Source organism: Argopecten irradians, chromosome 3 (genome assembly GCF_041381155.1).
Source record: "Argopecten irradians isolate NY chromosome 3, Ai_NY, whole genome shotgun sequence".
Taxonomy (NCBI): Eukaryota; Metazoa; Mollusca; class Bivalvia; order Pectinida; family Pectinidae; genus Argopecten; species Argopecten irradians.
The window spans coordinates 29,995,926-30,017,341 of record NC_091136.1 but is presented as its reverse complement, the minus strand read 5'-3'; the positions used below and the strand labels follow the sequence as shown (position 1 = coordinate 30,017,341).

Below are 21,416 nucleotides of genomic sequence, written 5' to 3'. Positions count from 1 at the left end.
TTATTCACCTTTGGATACACATTTGAACTCTTCTAAAACAATTGCTTGAACAGTTCATTATAAGATTTCAGGGGTGAATGAGTTCACACAGTCACATTCTTAAAAAAATCTATAACTGTGGTACTGCAGCTTTCATTCCAATTGGAATATTTGTGATATAATTATTGTTTCTTAGTTGAATGCTTTAATTGATTTTAGATTCTGACCATTGGTCGAAAGAGACTGGACGATGACCGATGGCACACGGTGATCATAAAACGGCGGGGATCCCAGGTGGAGCTGAGTCTTGACAACGACAATCCTATTGGAGGTAGGTTTCAATGGACACAAGTTTTTAGTCTGTGTCAGCATTTACGTTACTTTTGAGTCTGAACACCTAACAAGAGCTTGCAAGCAATCTATTTTTAGATACATGTATAGAGTGTCAGAAAAAATGTCATCTGTAAAGCACTATGTTACCATCCTATCATTTATAGAAATTTGTTGTCTTAGCGATGATATATAGTCTCTGACCTTGAGGTCTTGACCTTGAGCAGTCCACATTTGTCTTACTTACATCTGCACTGAACAGAAGTCTGTTTAATGTGGCGATAAATTCATAACATTTTCTCATTTTTCATGGCGTAAGGTTTCAGAGTTGTAATAACTCACCATCTCGCGGGTAAAGATATTTGATATAAGCTATCATTTAGGACAAAACAGAGACACAATAAATTTCCTCTTTATTTTATTTTCATATTTCTGAATATCTCCAGACATTTTGTTAGACTATCCATTTTGGCTAGTGGTTTGGAAGAAGGATTTGTCTGGGGACTGTATATGTAGACGTTCTGAGTAGACAAACGGTGTTCTATGGCATCTAATAATATTTAGACTAAATATCCAACGAGTCTAATAACTAAGTAAGAAGTGTATCGGGATAATTTCCTACATCTATTTCTACCTCTGATTTATAGGTCAACTAGTTATAATAATAGGCTCTGCTCTGTACCGTCGGGTAATTTGCCCTAATTTGGTTACAGATCGTATTCACTACCTAATTTGGTGACCTTGCCATTTTGTTGGCTTGTTAAGGTGGTATATAAGAAAACTTAATCATAGCTTTTAGGAGTTAGGTAAAGGGATATACCTAAATGGCTTGGAGTAGATGAACTGTATTGGAGAAATGTTTGTTTCTCTCTTACCATTCGAATTCTGGCTTCACAAATATTGTCGAGGCTGTAATACTTAACACTGATAGTCACTATTAATGGAAATTGAAGATAACTGTATAGATTAAAATCTCTATTGAAAATTTGTTATAATGAAAAGATTTTTTTGAAAAATAAATTTTGCTGTTTTAATTTGCTAAATGTCATTTACCCGTTAAAGCTTTTAATATCATTTTTGAAATATATCTTCATACAAGTACAACAACAGTAATTACACTATTCATAAAAAAAAGTGTTGGGGGAGTAAAAAGTAAAAAGAAATATTAAAAAAAAAAATAATAATACTGAATGTTTGAAAATACCTAGGGTTAAGATATTAAGATCATGTATGTGCTATATTTGGCACAGTCTCATGCATCGCTGTGCCACGTGTTATATCATTATGTACAAATTTCCATTTCAGATTATATACCTGTGCACTATACAATGGTCTTGTATGTCAAAACCCTAGTGTTGGGCTATGCCGGTAATTTCTTCCGTCATCACCTCTCATGTTTGTCGTTCTAGCTGTGTCATTTGCTACTTTTTTGTTTCCCCTCAGAGTCCTTCAAGCTCTTTGGTTTGTCTTGTTTCCTTTGGTTCAGCATTTTGATTTTGTTAAGCTCCTGATTGATCAAGATGAGGAACTGTTTGTGTGACATTTGAGCTGATTCGTTTAGATGTTTGCATGAGTTTTTATGTTCTGTATAGAAACGTAGTAGCCATGGCTGACATACAAAAAGCATTATTATCGTTTTATGTTCATGATTTGCTTTCAGTATCTAGATTGGAGGTCATCCTGTGAGTCTTATTGTCGCGACATTTTACGTCTAAAACTAATAAATGCTGAAGTTTTGTTAGCTTTGGAAATCAGATATTACTCACTGTATGGAACATTAATATCTATGACATCAGATATTATTAGAGGAATCACATTTCTGATTGTAAGAGCGATGATTGTTCATGATTTTTCTATTTATAGATATTTCACCAAAACACCTGCATTTGTATGGCACATGGATGTAAAAATCAGCAGGTTATGTTTTGAGACAAATCTTCATGGCTAGTATACCATTTCTTAACTTGAATTTTGACTCGGCTATCTTTAACATGTAGGCTGTCTGGCTGAGCATTAAAATATGACCGTTCTGGAATTTTCTGGATGTTTCAAAAAGGAATGGTCGATAGAAAAAAAAGAACAATTAAATAATTAACAGACAATTAATGGAATGGTTCCTATGTTTCTTTCCAATAACCAAATTTCACTGAGACCTGAAAATTGGGCTGTGACATACTGCGATGAAAAGCTACCATGCAATAATGTTCAAATTAATGACCTTGACCTTCATTAAAGTTAAGATAAAGAACTACCAGGCTGTCCAAATGAACAACCTTGACCATCATCTAAAGTCATAGGGGCCAAATAAATATAGTATTTGGTTAATCTTATACTAAGATGCATAGCTATCAAGTTTGTTGAATGGTTTTAATCCACAGTAAGTAAAATTGCTACAGTGAATGATTGTGACCTTGACATTCCACTGGAGTATAAAGCATGCCAATCACAATAAATAATGGGTACAGATGTCTGGTATTTGGCCTAGCTTTATCATGCTGGGAAACAGGACGACCAAGTTTGTTTTAAATGAAACCTTAATCTTCATTCAAAGTATCAGTGACCAAATTGACCGAATCTTTTTGCAACTTCTATCTAAGAGACCAAGAGACTTGGAATTGAGCATGTGTTATGCTAGCTGGGATGAAGGACTTTCAAGTTTGTTTACCTTAACTAAATAAGGTTTTGAAAATAAGACATTGTAAGATCTTTAAATGTCCTCTTAGATTTGAAGAGACTATTATGGCCTTTAAGGTGTCTCATTATCAACATTAAAAGTACATGTTCTAGTTGTAAGCTGGTTGCTGTTTTGGATAGTATGTGAAATGAGCTTAAAATATATACATGTAGCAATTTTGTCAATATGCATGGTAGCATCTCTCAGTCTTTTCTACCCTATATTATCTGTAGTGTGTAATGTTTACTTTGGTTGCCATGACGTGTGAATGTACCGATCTTTCTCAAATGTAGCAAGCTGTAATTATCAAGTAAACCTCTTACCTGTAAGAAACCATTTGTCTGTGTAATTACTTACCTTTAAAGTAAACCTCTTACCTGTAAGATACCATTTGTCTGTGTAATTACATACCATTAAAATAAACCTCTTACCTGTAAGATACCATTTGTTTGTAATTACTTACCTTAGTCCTAAGATCCTAACTCAACATTGGTATGATTGTGTTTGACCTTGCCTTTGACCTTTGTTGGCATAAGCCGTTACATGTCTATACATATACCTGTCGATGATTTCGTTGGACTCAAAACTTTGATGATGAGCTGCAAATAGACAAAACAAATTGTCATTAGTTTCTAAAACATGACAAGTTGCTATATAAAGGTATGAAGGGTCTTATTTCCATGAAAAATGCATTGTGGGGCTGTTTCTTCAGAGACTCTGAATCTGCTGTATCAATCTAGAAATGTGTTGGTTTAATTCTATATAGATAAATGCTAACATATTAATGATCTAATAAAAGTTTTGAAAATATCAGAAAAATTGAATCTTTTTGTAAATGAAATATAGATGATCCTTTATAGTTGCTATGGTAATAAGAAATTTTATGACAGATGTATTTAACTCATTCACCCCTGAAATTTCATAATGGACTAGTCTAGTTTTTGTTTTAGAAGAACTTGAATGTGTCTTCAGGGGTGAATAAGTTCAGCCATTTTCAAAACATTATGATAGGCACTTTGAGTCACACGTATCACAAGTTTATCATAAGTATAATTTGACAAATGCTTAGTTAGGCTTCGACCTTCACATAAGTTTTTAACTTACAGTAAGTTTGATTATTTTTCACTGTTCGATCAGTCATAAGGTGACTTCATTTTCATCTTCTTTACCATATTACTCAGTTGACACCTTCACATTCAATGAGTTAAGCTTCAAATTGTATCATCAATCTTTACATTGGTTTCTACTTCAAATATGTTCACTAAATCATAGCAATACACTTTGACATAATTTGTTCTTGAAATCCTACAGATACCCTCCCGAGAAATTCGCGTGAGTTGAATTTGAGGCGGATGGAAGTGGGACGTATGGTCCAGGATGACAATAGGCTCCGACAGTATAGTGGCTTTGTGGGAACCATGCAGCAGTTTGTCTTTAATGGAAACCACTTCTTCGAGATGGCCAAATCACAGGACATCCAAAACATTGAGACCACTGCTCGCTTCCTCAGCGATGAGCCGGTGCTTCGAAATCCTGTCACCTTCAAGTCAAAGGAAGCTTACGCTCAGCTTGAAAAATTAAGTGCCTATCTTGAATTTTCTGTCTATTTTAAGTTCAAGACGACAGAGCCGAACGGTTTGATAATGTACAATGGTGGACACGGACAGGACTTTTTAGCGTTTGAATTACAGGGAGGTTACCTACACTATGTTTACAACACGGGAGGTGGAGCCAAACGAGTCGTTGTCAATACTATCAACCGCCTAAACGACAATGAATGGCATGATGTTCGTCTTCTACGTCCAGTGATTGATAAACAAACGATCCGCGTTGACGACCAGCATCCGACGGTGGAGAGCATGCAGGGGTCTGATACCCTACACTTTAACCTAGAAGGCATGTTATATATCGGCGGAGTCAGTAAGACAATGTACAACTCCCTTCCTAAACTCATATCCTCACGGCATGGATTCCAGGGTTGTCTCGCTTCGCTTGATCTCAATGGACCGCGACCAGACATCCTTAATGACTCTATAAAAGTATTCTCTTCTATTGCCAGAGGCTGTCAAGGTAAGGGACTATATATAATCTTGTGTAGTGTTTCATAATTACTAAAGCATTAACATCTTGACCAGTATGTAAGAACTTTAGTTGTTTACGATTTATTACATACACTTCATCGTAAATTGGAATGATAGAAATAAATAATGTAGTAGAAATAACTATTCTATATTTGCATATTACAGAGTTATCTGCCCTTGTAGGTAGACATTATGTCATACTTTTTACAGAAGAAGTTTTACTCACAATACAATGACATACATTACAATCAATGCCTACCCGCAAGGGAGGTAACTCTGCAAAATGCAATTATACCATTTATAGATGTATAGACATTAACCCTACCCTGTGTATCACTGCCCATTGACATGTATCACCTAGCTGCTTGCATTCATTTCTGTCTTTCTGTTGCTGTAAACTGCCGTGAACGACATCAATTATGAAAACAGGTTTTAAATTTTGTATTTTGATTTCCAAACTGCGTAGACTTAAAGGCGCTAATTGATAGTAAGTATGAGTAGCAGACTGCAGGTAGTTGTGTGAACTTCATTCTCTCCTCTTTGCTCTCTCGGCCATGTGGAATCTCTGCCTGAATCTCTTCTGCACTGTGGGGGCGGTACTATAGGACTAGTCTGCTTGTATTAGGATGCATACTTAACCCTTCTATAGTATCTCTAACAGAATCATTTACATTCTTTACCTTTGAGGTATTGGAACTTTCTAATCATTTGTCACTATGAGTTGTAGAGAACTAACATATAGAAATTTTGATGCATTCATTTTTTATTTTTTTTTCATTTTCATTTTCATATCATTGCATTGTTTTTCAATGTTGTAAAATAATGTCATATATCATGTAAGATTTTCCATTATACAATAGATGAGAACTATAGTGTACACATGTAATATTATATCATTATGTTATATGTTATATATTATAGATGAAAAAAATAGCCTACACATATCATATTATATATAACAATATAATCCCCACACTGCATGTTGTAATATTACAAGTTTAGCTCACCTGGTCTGATGGGTCGTATCAATTGTGTTCACCGTCTATCAACGTTTTCTTTAGATCACTACTTGTCTGAAGTTATTGAACAGATTCTGGTGAAATCTGGTTTATGCATATAACTAAGCAAAACTTGGAGATTCACAGTAATAATTTAACTCTCCTGTTAGTTGATCTTAAGAGGGTGTTTTGCTCCTGATCTGTTTCAAATATTGGTCAAACACAAATAAGTGGTCATACACGTACAATTTTTAACACATCATGACTTGTTGTGTTTTTGTGTGAATTACTTTGCTAGTTGCAATCAGTTATGACGAATTTGCAGCTACCTTCACTACCACAGCAACATCTCTGTTTAAATTTTGGAAGAAAAAATTGAAAGGATTAAGTTTTATTGATGTTTAATGCCCCTGTGTCAAACCGGGTTTTAAAAATGATCAAATTTCATAAAATTTGATTTTTTGTTAAAACAAGATCTGAATCTAATTAAGAGTTACAACAGAAATGTGGTTGCTAGCAGTGTGTTTGCTCGCTACACAGTGGGGCGTACATATCAATCCAAATTTTTGTACTCTTACAACGTTAAAGATACCCTGAGGTCCTAATGTTAAGATATTCTCATTTTGTTAGAATTAATGATGCAAAAAATGGCCCTTTTTCTGGAAAATCATGACAGGGTTTAGTGAATATGAAATAGATATGCCACATTAATGACCTGGCACTATGATTACAATGTAGCTGTAGCTGGGCCAAAGTGAGAAAGGGAAATAATTCTATCTCCTCAAGATGGTAATAGTGCTGGCTTAAGGGAGAAGATGGGTGTTTAGGTATGTGAGCATACTTAAGTTATACCAACATATCACTGAAATGGTATCAAATATGTAACCAATATTTTCTGTCCTTAGTGGCTATGTAAAGGCTCTACTTGACAGCTGTAGTGTCCTAACTATATATCTCTCTGAGTGTCCCAATACCGTCCATAAAAGTGTCCATCATTCCTTTTCCTCTCGTCGTCCCTGAGACCAGTATTATGGACCTGCTGTATATAAGTGTGCCTGGGTCAAGTTTTGGAAGAGAAGAAGACAAATGATTCTGACCTGCCAGACTTTAGATGACTTTAGCTATAGGATATTAACACTACCCCATCACAATGTTGGACACTCATGGCACCGCCTCTGTGAAATGGAAATCTTCCTGACATTTAAATTTTGATCTGACATTTTACAGCGATTCTTGTAGAATGCCGCGGGCTTATCAAGCTTTTCCAAGGCCAGGTATCATTGATTTTATGTAGTATTGCCTCCGCAGCTTTTTGTCTAGCTCATAAAAGATTTTTTTAAACTGTCTGTCGTTACCTGTTAAGATTTTCTGAGAGACTTCCATCCATTTAGAAGGTACACACTCTGGTCTATAGGTGAATTTCTAAGATAAAAAAATCTACTTTGATTTGACTAAAAATGCTTTTTCCAGCGATTCTGATAAAAGATTGATATTTGTGTAGATTCATGATGGCCATAACCAATTTCTTTGTAGATTAAAACAAGTGATTCATGTTGAATTACTTATCTGGTGTATATGTGTCAGATAAAATACAGTCAGATCAATATACATATTAGAATATCTTTTTAAACTTTGTAAAACTGACAATGATAAATTTGCTTTAGACTGGTTTTTTGGAGAACAAATTCATCCAGTTCAACCAATAAACCGCCTCACAAAAAAAAAAAAAAAAAAAAAAACAAAACAACCAAGAATAAAAAGTGTCTAGCTTTAACATGATGGGTTACTTTAAATAATGATTTCCTGCCTTAGTTATGACAGAATGTGTTCAAAAAGATATCTTATTTTCTAAACTTCATATCAAAGCTTCTGATGACAGAAAACTGAGGAAAAAAGTCATGATGGGGCATATTCAAGTTATCCCATTAGAACCATTTGTGATCGGAAGAAGATTGAAAAATCAAATTATTGAATCAAGTTTGAACAATTGAATTATTGAATAAACATTAAAGAATGGAGAATGGATAGCACACGACACGCATACTTAATGAGGAGATTTGTACTCGGAACCCTTGGACTACTTGGCAGGTTTTTACGGAGATGATTGATGTAGGACCGTTTTGATGACAGACAAACAGCTTCATTATCACATTACATTTCAAGGTCACTCGATTATGGGCATGGTGATCAAGCTTAAAAATGCAGTTTTCTTTCAACAACGTTTTTGAACATCAATTTATCACCCTGGTTTTGAAGTAAACAGGTAATTCAATCACAAATACAAGCTAGAAATTTCAGTTTTCGTCAAAAATCAATACTTGCTTCTTCTGCTGTTTGATGTTTTTGTTTAGCCCCCAGGAAGCGGTTTACAATTCTGATCAAATAATGGTGTTTCTGTAGTGGAATTGATAAAAATCAGGAATAGCATTTAAAATTACATTAGGAATGGCAACTGTTTCAAGAGGAAGTAAAGTGCAGTTTGTATTGAATCAGCATTGTGTTTCCTATGGTCTAAGCCATGTACCGGTATACAAATTAAGTTTGATTCTATATACATTTGTATATACATATTCAGATTATACGATAATAAAACGAAAAAAAATTAAAATCACACCTAATGAATTATATTACTTCCTAAGACATGATTCTTTCTCTGTATAAGGCATTGATATACTCTCCAGAGGTTGACTCGATTGGAACCATTCTTATTCCAGAATTTGCATTCCATGCACTCGATTAAGACACCCTTCTACTTCAGGAAGGCCTTCTGAGCCTTTTGAGGCAAGACACAGAATAATCATCATTCCAAGATGGCAGAGCAAAATGTCCTTGTGTAAACAATATTTTTGTTTTAGCCAATTGCATTTATCCTGCAAAAAATTACAGCACATGGCAAAAAATGAAAGTAATAGTTGGTATGTAGGTACATGATGAACCCTGACAACTGTTAAACAAAACACACTAGTCTGCTTATTTGTTAACATTCTGCTTGCTTGGTTATATTTGTCAGTATTCTACCATTCTGAAAAATTCTTCTGCATCTAGAAAGTAAAGAAGGTTCAGAAGAGAACCGTTTGGTGTCTGCAATACTTAAACTCTTTTGCTGACAGTATTTATTCTTCGTAGTATTGTGATCATATACCACAGGACCGCCAGTTCTTGGGAATAGGAAATCTGGTCTTTAATATCTTATTGTATCAACTACTGCATCAAATCAATGATGCAATAAAGTTTTCAGAAATAGGAGATTCCGTTTCCGAAGAGATTTGGCAATGTCTGGCAGTGTTGATGTTTCTCAAACTAAAGATGCATGATTCATTCTTTGTCCATGGACAAAATTTCCCAAGAGAAGTGCATTTCTGGAAAAAAGTCTGCCCCCCCCCCCCTCCCCACCTAACTATCAATTGATGGTGTTCATGATGTCTATATTAAAGGTGTTATATGGTAATGAAGATAGTGTTAGAGTTGAATGGTGTTGATACTAGTGAATGCTTATGTTGTAGTATCTGGTGTTGTTCTGAAGTCTACATCTACTCAGTAAATATCCTATCTCCTCGTCTAATGAATGTATGGGGCCAGTTAATGAATGCCTGTGGCTATACATATGGAGTATAGGAATTGAACTTTTCCACATTAATTTTGTTGTCTTATTTACAGTCAAAGCATTTATCCTGAAATGGTATTGATTTGGGCGGGACACGAGAAGTATAGATACCAGCCCTCGTATATCAGACATTGTTTCCGCCAAGTCGACTGTGTTCCAACAAGTCTATAAACTATAAGAAGTAGCCTAACATTCTGTTAGAAGATTAATGGTCAGATTTTTGGTCCTTGTACAATACAGACCTATTTCATGATTATTGTCTTGTTCCCAATGTTAAGTAGAACAAATGTTCTGATTGTATCATGGTATTGAGCTGTGTAGATTTCTTGCCGCATGATCTCCATTGATTGTACCAGGTAATTTACACCTTTCTTCACCTTGTGGTTGTTTGCCTTAGTGTTTACTAAAATTTCGGTGAAGAACTATTAGAGTGTTCTAATTCTGGCCAACAAGATCTGAATGACTTAATTAATTATATCTTTCTTTTTTTTCATATTATTTGTTTTGAATAATCTTGAGGCAAAGTCATATAGATTCACAATCGGATGAAATTATGTTATTGTTATGTAAGAAGTATAGAAGTCACTTCGTAACATTTGATGATTGTTTAGAATAACAGATATACTATGTTCTTATGGGATTTCTGTACTAAATATAAGGAAAACGTGTTCATTGGTAACAATTGATGCTAGGGTATCATTGAGGACTACGTGATCATTGGTAACAACTGATGCTAGGGTATCATTGAGGACTACGTGATCATTGGTAACAACTGATGCTAGGGTATCATTGAGGACTACGTGATCATTGGTAACAACTGATGCTAGGGTATCATTGAGGACTACGTGATCATTGGTAACAACTGATGCTAGGGTATCATTGAGGACTACGTGATCATTGGTAACAACTGATGCTAGGGTATCATTGAGGACTACGTGATCATTGGTAACAACTGATGCTAGGGTATCATTGAGGACTACGTGATCATTGGTAACAACTGATGCTAGGGTATCATTGAGGACTACGTGATCATTGGTAACAACTGATGCTAGGGTATCATTGAGGACTACGTGATCATTGGTAACAACTGATGCTAGGGTATCATTGAGGACTATGTGATCATTGGTAACAACTGATGCTAGGGTATCATTGAGGACTATGTGATCATTGGTAACAACTGATGCTAGGGTATCATTGAGGACTATGTGATCAGTGGTAACAACTGATGCTAGGGTATCATTGAGGACTATGTGATCATTGGTAACAACTGATGCTAGGGTATCATTGAGGACTATGTGATCATTGGTAACAACTGATGCTAGGGTATCATTGAGGACTATGTGATCATTGGTAACAACTGATGCTAGGGTATCATTGAGGACTACGTGATCATTGGTAACAACTGATGCTAGGGTATCATTGAGGACTATGTGATCATTGGTAACAACTGATGCTAGGGTATCATTGAGGACTACGTGATCATTGGTAACAACTGATGCTAGGGTATCATTGAGGACTACGTGATCATTGGTAACAACTGATGCTAGGGTATCATTGAGGACTACGTGATCATTGGTAACAATGATGCTAGGGTATCATTGAGGACTACGTGATCATTGGTAACAACTGATGCTAGGGTATCATTGAGGACTACGTGATCATTGGTAACAACTGATGCTAGGGTATCATTGAGGACTACGTGATCATTGGTAACAACTGATGCTAGGGTATCATTGAGGACTACGTGATCATTGGTAACAACTGATGCTAGGGTATCATTGAGGACTACGTGATCATTGGTAACAACTGATGCTAGGGTATCATTGAGGACTACGTGATCATTGGTAACAACTGATGCTAGGGTATCATTGAGGACTACGTGATCATTGGTAACAACTGATGCTAGGGTATCATTGAGGACTACGTGATCATTGGTAACAACTGATGCTAGGGTATCATTGAGGACTACGTGATCATTGGTAACAACTGATGCTAGGGTATCATTGAGGACTACGTGATCATTGGTAACAACTGATGCTAGGGTATCATTGAGGACTACGTGATCATTGGTAACAACTGATGCTAGGGTATCATTGAGGACTATGTGATCATTGGTAACAACTGATGCTAGGGTATCATTGAGGACTATGTGATCATTGGTAACAACTGATGCTAGGGTATCATTGAGGACTACGTGATCATTGGTAACAACTGATGCTAGGGTATCATTGAGGACTATGATCATTGGTAACAACTGATGCTGGGTATCATTGAGGACTACGTGATCATTGGTAACAACTGATGCTAGGGTATCATTGAGGACTACGTGATCATTGGTAACAACTGATGCTAGGGTATCATTGAGGACTATGTGATCAGTGGTAACAACTGATGCTAGGGTATCATTGAGGACTATGTGATCATTGGTAACAACTGATGCTAGGGTATCATTGAGGACTACGTGATCATTGGTAACAACTGATGCTAGGGTATCATTGAGGACTACATGATCAGTGGTAACAACTGATGCTAGGGTATCATTGAGGACTACGTGATCATTGGTAACAACTGATGCTAGGGTATCATTGAGGACTACGTGATCATTGGTAACAACTGATGCTAGGGTATCATTGAGGACTATGTGATCATTGGTAACAACTGATGCTAGGGTATCATTGAGGACTACGTGATCATTGGTAACAACTGATGCTAGGGTATCATTGAGGACTACGTGATCATTGGTAACAACTGATGCTAGGGTATCATTGAGGACTATGTGATCATTGGTAACAACTGATGCTAGGGTATCATTGAGGACTACTTGATTATTGGTAACAACTGATGTTAGGGTATCATTGAGGACTATGTGATCAGTGGTAACAACTGATGCTAGGGTATCATTGAGGACTACGTGATCATTGGTAACAATTGATGCTAGGGTATCATTGAGGACTACGTGATCATTGGTAACAACTGATGCTAGGGTATCATTGAGGACTAGCTGTGATCATTGGTAACAACTGATGCTAGGGTATCATTGAGGACTACGTGATCATTGGTAACAACTGATGCTAGGGTATCATTGAGGACTATGTGATCATTGGTAACAACTGATGCTAGGGTATCATTGAGGACTAGTGATCATTGGTAACAACTGATGTATGCTCAGGGTATCATTGAGGACTACTAGGTGATCATTGGTAACAACTGATGCTAGGGTATCATTGAGGACTATGTGATCATTGGTAACAACTGATGCTAGGGTATCATTGAGGACTACGTGATCATTGGTAACAACTGATGCTAGGGTATCATTGAGGACTACGTGATCATTGGTAACAACTGATGCTAGGGTATCATTGAGGACTACGTGATCATTGGTAACAACTGATGCTAGGGTATCATTGAGGACTATGTGATCATTGGTAACAACTGATGCTAGGGTATCATTGAGGACTATGTGATCATTGGTAACAACTGATGCTAGGGTATCATTGAGGACTACGTGATCATTGGTAACAACTGATGCTAGGGTATCATTGAGGACTACGTGATCATTGGTAACAACTGATGCTAGGGTATCATTGAGGACTATGTGATCATTGGTAACAACTGATGCTAGGGTATCATTGAGGACTATGTGATCATTGGTAACAACTGATGCTAGGGTATCATTGAGGACTATGTGATCATTGGTAACAACTGATGCTAGGGGTATCATTGAGGACTACGTGATCATTGGTAACAACTGATGCTAGGGTATCATTGAGGACTACGTGATCATTGGTAACAACTGATGCTAGGGTATCATTGAGGACTACGTGATCATTGGTAACAACTGATGCTAGGGTATCATTGAGGACTACGTGATCATTGGTAACAACTGATGCTAGGGTATCATTGAGGACTACGTGATCATTGGTAACAACTGATGCTAGGGTATCATTGAGGACTACGTGATCATTGGTAACAACTGATGCTAGGGTATCATTGAGGACTATGTGATCATTGGTAACAACTGATGCTAGGGTATCATTGAGGACTAGTGATCATTGGTAACAACTGATGCTAGGGTATCATTGAGGACTACGTGATCATTGGTAACAACTGATGCTAGGGTATCATTGAGGACTATGTGATCATTGGTAACAACTGATGCTAGGGTATCATTGAGGACTACGTGATCATTGGTAACAACTGATGCTAGGGTATCATTGAGGACTACGTGATCATTGGTAACAACTGATGCTAGGGTATCATTGAGGACTAGCTAGGTGATCATTGGTAACAACTGATGCTAGGGTATCATTGAGGACTATGTGATCATTGGTAACAACTGATGCTAGGGTATCATTGAGGACTACGTGATCATTGGTAACAACTGATGCTAGGGTATCATTGAGGACTACGTGATCATTGGTAACAACTGATGCTAGGGTATCATTGAGGACTACGTGATCATTGGTAACAACTGATGCTAGGGTATCATTGAGGACTATGTGATCATTGGTAACAACTGATGCTAGGGTATCATTGAGGACTACGTGATCATTGGTAACAACTGATGCTAGGGTATCATTGAGGACTACGTGATCATTGGTAACAACTGATGCTAGGGTATCATTGAGGACTACGTGATCATTGGTAACAACTGATGCTAGGGTATCATTGAGGACTAGTGATCATTGGTAACAACTGATGCTAGGGTATCATTGAGGACTACGTGATCATTGGTAACAACTGATGCTAGGGTATCATTGAGGACTAGTGATCATTGGTAACAACTGATGCTAGGGTATCATTGAGGACTATGTGATCATTGGTAACAACTGATGCTAGGGTATCATTGAGGACTACGTGATCATTGGTAACAACTGATGCTAGGGTATCATTGAGGACTACGTGATCATTGGTAACAACTGATGCTAGGGTATCATTGAGGACTATGTGATCATTGGTAACAACTGATGCTAGGTATATTGAGGTACATTGAGGACTATGTGATCATTGGTAACAACTGATGCTAGGGTATCATTGAGGACTACGTGATCATTGGTAACAACTGATGCTAGGGTATCATTGAGGACTATGTGATCATTGGTAACAACTGATGCTAGGGTATCATTGAGGACTATGTGATCATTGGTAACAACTGATGCTAGGGTATCATTGAGGACTATGTGATCATTGGTAACAACTGATGCTAGGGTATCATTGAGGACTAGTGATCATTGGTAACAACTGATGCTAGGGTATCATTGAGGACTATGTGATCATTGGTAACAACTGATGCTAGGGTATCATTGAGGACTAGTGATCATTGGTAACAACTGATGCTAGGGTATCATTGAGGACTACAGTGATCATTGGTAACAACTGATGCTAGGGTATCATTGAGGACTACGTGATCATTGGTAACAACTGATGCTAGGGTATATCATTGAGGACTAGTGATCATTGGTAACAACTGATGCTAGGGTATCATTGAGGACTACGTGATCATTGGTAACAACTGATGCTAGGGTATCATTGAGGACTACGTGATCATTGGTAACAACTGATGCTAGGGTATCATTGAGGACTAGTGATCATTGGTAACAACTGATGCTAGGGTATCATTGAGGACTAGGTGATCATTGGTAACAACTGATGCTAGGGTATCATTGAGGACTACGTGATCATTGGTAACAACTGATGCTAGGGTATCATTGAGGACTACGTGATCATTGGTAACAACTGATGCTAGGGTATCATTGAGGACTAGGTGGTGATCATTGGTAAACAACTGATGCTAGGGTATCATTGAGGACTACGTGATCATTGGTAACAACTGATGCTAGGGTATCATTGAGGACTACGTGATCATTGGTAACAACTGATGCTAGGGTATCATTGAGGACTATGTGATCATTGGTAACAACTGATGCTAGGGTATCATTGAGGACTATGTGATCATTGGTAACAACTGATGCTAGGGTATCATTGAGGACTAGTGATCATTGGTAACAACTGATGCTAGGGTATCATTGAGGACTATGTGATCATTGGTAACAACTGATGCTAGGGTATCATTGAGGACTACGTGATCATTGGTAACAACTGATGCTAGGGTATCATTGAGGACTACGTGATCATTGGTAACAACTGATGCTAGGGTATCATTGAGGACTATGTGATCATTGGTAACAACTGATGCTAGGGTATCATTGAGGACTACGTGATCAGTGGTAACAACTGATGCTAGGGTATCATTGAGGACTACGTGATCATTGGTAACAACTGATGCTAGGGTATCATTGAGGACTACGTGATCATTGGTAACAACTGATGCTAGGGTATCATTGAGGACTACGTGATCATTGGTAACAACTGATGCTAGGGTATCATTGAGGACTACGTGATCATTGGTAACAACTGATGCTAGGGTATCATTGAGGACTACGTGATCATTGGTAACAACTGATGCTAGGGTATCATTGAGGACTACGTGATCATTGGTAACAACTGATGCTAGGGTATCATTGAGGACTACGTGATCATTGGTAACAACTGATGCTAGGGTATCATTGAGGACTATGTGATCATTGGTAACAACTGATGCTAGGGTATCATTGAGGACTATGTGATCATGGTAACAACTGATGCTAGGGTATCATTGAGGACTACGTGATCATTGGTAACAACTGATGCTAGGGTATCATTGAGGACTACGTGATCATTGGTAACAACTGATGCTAGGGTATCATTGAGGACTACGTGATCATTGGTAACAACTGATGCTAGGGTATCATTGAGGACTACGTGATCATTGGTAACAACTGATGCTAGGGTATCATTGAGGACTACGTGATCATTGGTAACAACTGATGCTAGGGTATCATTGAGGACTACGTGATCATTGGTAACAACTGATGCTAGGGTATCATTGAGGACTACGTGATCATTGGTAACAACTGATGCTAGGGTATCATTGAGGACTACGTGATCATTGGTAACAACTGATGCTAGGGTATCATTGAGGACTACGTGATCATTGGTAACAACTGATGCTAGGGTATCATTGAGGACTACGTGATCATTGGTAACAACTGATGCTAGGGTATCATTGAGGACTACGTGATCATTGGTAACAACTGATGCTAGGGTATCATTGAGGACTACGTGATCATTGGTAACAACTGATGCTAGGGTATCATTGAGGACTACGTGATCATTGGTAACAACTGATGCTAGGGTATCATTGAGGACTACGTGATCATTGGTAACAACTGATGCTAGGGTATCATTGAGGACTACGTGATCATTGGTAACAACTGATGCTATCATGAGGACTATCATTGGAAACTAGGATCATTGGGTACAACAACTGATGCTAGGGTATCATTGAGGACTACGTGATCATTGGTAACAACTGATGCTAGGGTATCATTGAGGACTACGTGATCATTGGTAACAACTGATGCTAGGGTATCATTGAGGACTATGTGATCATTGGTAACAACTGATGCTAGGGTATCATTGAGGACTACGTGATCATTGGTAACAACTGATGCTAGGGTATCATTGAGGACTACTGATCATTGGTAACAACTGATGCTAGGGTATCATTGAGGACTATGTGATCATTGGTAACAACTGATGCTAGGGTATCATTGAGGACTACGTGATCATTGGTAACAACTGATGCTAGGGTATCATTGAGGACTACGTGATCATTGGTAACAACTGATGCTAGGGTATCATTGAGGACTAGGATCATGGTAACAACTGATGCTAGGGTATCATTGAGGACTATGATCATTGGTAACAACTGATGCTAGGGTATCATTGAGGACTATGTGATCATTGGTAACAACTGATGCTAGGGTATCATTGAGGACTACGTGATCATTGGTAACAACTGATGCTAGGGTATCATTGAGGACTACGTGATCATTGGTAACAACTGATGCTAGGGTATCATTGAGGACTATGTGATCATTGGTAACAACTGATGCTAGGGTATCATTGAGGACTACGTGATCATTGGTAACAACTGATGCTAGGGTATCATTGAGGACTACGTGATCATTGGTAACAACTGATGCTAGGGTATCATTGAGGACTATGTGATCATTGGTAACAACTGATGCTAGGGTATCATTGAGGACTAGTGATCATTGGTAACAACTGATGCTAGGGTATCATTGAGGACTACGTGATCATTGGTAACAACTGATGCTAGGGTATCATTGAGGACTACGTGATCATTGGTAACAACTGATGCTAGGGTATCATTGAGGACTATGTGATCATTGGTAACAACTGATGCTAGGGTATCATTGAGGACTATGTGATCATTGGTAACAACTGATGCTAGGGTATCATTGAGGACTACGTGATCATTGGTAACAACTGATGCTAGGGTATCATTGAGGACTACGTGATCATTGGTAACAACTGATGCTAGGGTATCATTGAGGACTATGTGATCATTGGTAACAACTGATGCTAGGGTATCATTGAGGACTACGTGATCATTGGTAACAACTGATGCTAGGGTATCATTGAGGACTACGTGATCATTGGTAACAACTGATGCTAGGGTATCATTGAGGACTATGTGATCATTGGTAACAACTGATGCTAGGGTATCATTGAGGACTATGTGATCATTGGTAACAACTGATGCTAGGGTATCATTGAGGACTATGTGATCATTGGTAACAACTGATGCTAGGGTATCATTGAGGACTACGTGATCATTGGTAACAACTGATGCTAGGGTATCATTGAGGACTACGTGATCATTGGTAACAACTGATGCTAGGGTATCATTGAGGACTAGGTGATCATTGGTAACAACTGATGCTAGGGTATCATTGAGGACTACGTGATCATTGGTAACAACTGATGCTAGGGTATCATTGAGGACTATGTGATCAGTGGTAACAACTGATGCTAGGGTATCATTGAGGACTACGTGATCATTGGTAACAACTGATGCTAGGGTATCATTGAGGACTACGTGATCATTGGTAACAACTGATGTTAGGGTATCATTGAGGACTACGTGATCAGTGGTAACAACTGATGCTAGGGTATCATTGAGGACTACGTGATCATTGGTAACAACTGATGCTAGGGTATCATTGAGGACTACGTGATCATTGGTAACAACTGATGCTAGGGTATCATTGAGGACTACGTGATCATTGGTAACAACTGATGCTAGGGTATCATTGAGGACTACGTGATCATTGGTAACAACTGATGCTAGGGTATCATTGAGGACTAATCATTGGTAACAATGATGCTAGGGTATCATTGAGGACTACGTGATCATGGTAACAATGATGCTAGGGTATCATTGAGGACTATGTGATCATTGGTAACAACTGATGCTAGGGTATCATTGAGGACTACGTGATCATTGGTAACAACTGATGCTAGGGTATCATTGAGGACTACGTGATCATTGGTAACAACTGATGCTAGGGTATCATTGAGGACTATGTGATCATTGGTAACAACTGATGCTAGGGTATCATTGAGGACTACGTGATCTCATTGGTAACAACTGATGCTAGGGTATCATTGAGGACTACGTGATCATTGGTAACAACTGATGCTAGGGTATCATTGAGGACTACGTGATCATTGGTAACAACTGATGCTAGGGTATCATTGAGGACTACGTGATCATTGGTAACAACTGATGCTAGGGTATCATTGAGGACTACGTGATCATTGGTAACAACTGATGCTAGGGTATCATTGAGGACTACGTGATCATTGGTAACAACTGATGCTAGGGTATCATTGAGGACTAGGTGATCATTGGTAACAACTGATGCTAGGGTATCATTGAGGACTACGTGATCATTGGTAACAACTGATGCTAGGGTATCATTGAGGACTACGTGATCATTGGTAACAACTGATGCTAGGGTATCATTGAGGACTACGTGATCATTGGTAACAACTGATGCTAGGGTATCATTGAGGACTACGTGATCATTGGTAACAACTGATGCTAGGGTATCATTGAGGACAGTGATCATGGTAACAACTGATGCTAGGGTATCATTGAGGACTACGTGATCATTGGTAACAACTGATGCTAGGGTATCATTGAGGACTACGTGATCATTGGTAACAACTGATGCTAGGGTATCATTGAGGACTACGTGATCATTGGTAACAACTGATGCTAGGGTATCATTGAGGACTACGTGATCATTGGTAACAACTGATGCTAGGGTATCATTGAGGACTACGTGATCAGGTAACAACTGATGCTAGGGTATCATTGAGGACTACGTGATCAGTGGTAACAACTGATGCTAGGGTATCATTGAGGACTATGTGATCATTGGTAACAACTGATGCTAGGGTATCATTGAGGACTACGTGATCATTGGTAACAACTGATGCTAGGGTATCATTGAGGACTATGTGATCAGTGGTAACAACTGATGCTAGGGTATCATTGAGGACTACGTGATCATTGGTAACAACTGATGCTAGGGTATCATTGAGGACTATGTGATCATTGGTAACAACTGATGCTAGGGTATCATTGAGGACTACATTAAATGATGGGTATCAACGTGATCATTGGTAACAACTGATGCTAGGGTATCATTGAGGACTATGTGATCATTGGTAACAACTGATGCTAGGGTATCATTGAGGACTACGTGATCATTGGTAACAACTGATGCTAGGGTATCATTGAGGACTACGTGATCATTGGTAACAACTGATGCTAGGGTATCATTGAGGACTACGTGATCATTGGTAACAACTGATGCTAGGGTATCATTGAGGACTATGTGATCATTGGTAACAACTGATGCTAGGGTATCATTGAGGACTACGTGATCATTGGTAACAACTGATGCTAGGGTATCATTGAGGACTATGTGATCATTGGTAACAACTGATGCTAGGGTATCATTGAGGACTACGTGATCAGTGGTAACAACTGATGCTAGGGTATCATTGAGGACTACGTGATCATTGGTAACAACTGATGCTAGGGTATCATTGAGGACTACGTGATCAGTGGTAACAACTGATGCTAGGGTATCATTGAGGACTACGTGATCATTGGTAACAACTGATGCTAGGGTATCATTGAGGACTATGTGATCAGTGGTAACAACTGATGCTAGGGTATCATTGAGGACTACGTGATCATTGGTAACAACTGATGCTAGGGTATCATTGAGGACTATGTGATCATTGGTAACAACTGATGCTAGGGTATCATTGAGGACTACGTGATCATTGGTAACAACTGATGCTAGGGTATCATTGAGGACTATGTGATCATTGGTAACAACTGATGCTAGGGTATCATTGAGGACTAGGTGATCATTGGTAACAACTGATGCTAGGGTATCATTGAGGACTACGTGATCATTGGTAACAACTGATGTTAGGGTATCATTGAGGACTATGTGATCATTGGTAACAACTGATGCTAGGGTATCATTGAGGACTACGTGATCATTGGTAACAACTGATGCTAGGGTATCATTGAGGACTATGTGATCAGTGGTAACAACTGATGCTAGGGTATCATTGAGGACTATGTGATCAGTGGTAACAACTGATGCTAGGGTATCATTGAGGACTACGTGATCATTGGTAACAACTGATGCTAGGGTATCATTGAGGACTACGTGATCATTGGTAACAACTGATGCTAGGGTATCATTGAGGACTATGTGATCATTGGTAACAACTGATGCTAGGGTATC

General features: G+C 38.3%; 1 protein-coding gene across 8 annotated transcripts in view; it reads left to right on the top strand.

Annotated features, from left to right (window-relative positions):
• LOC138318158 (neurexin 1-like) overlaps positions 1-21,416 on the top strand; it is a 206,814-nt gene that overhangs the window by 157,379 nt on the left and 28,019 nt on the right. For 6 of the 8 annotated variants that reach the window (XM_069260301.1, XM_069260297.1, XM_069260298.1 and 3 more), the window contains 4 exons: positions 199-310; positions 1,615-1,677; positions 4,295-5,053; positions 5,531-5,551. In XM_069260301.1, coding sequence (XP_069116402.1) covers positions 199-310; positions 1,615-1,677; positions 4,295-5,053; positions 5,531-5,551 — 955 coding nt within the window. The remainder of the gene's footprint in view (positions 1-198; positions 311-1,614; positions 1,678-4,294; positions 5,054-5,530; positions 5,552-21,416) is intronic. The other 2 variants (XM_069260300.1, XM_069260303.1) reach the window with 2 other exon arrangements.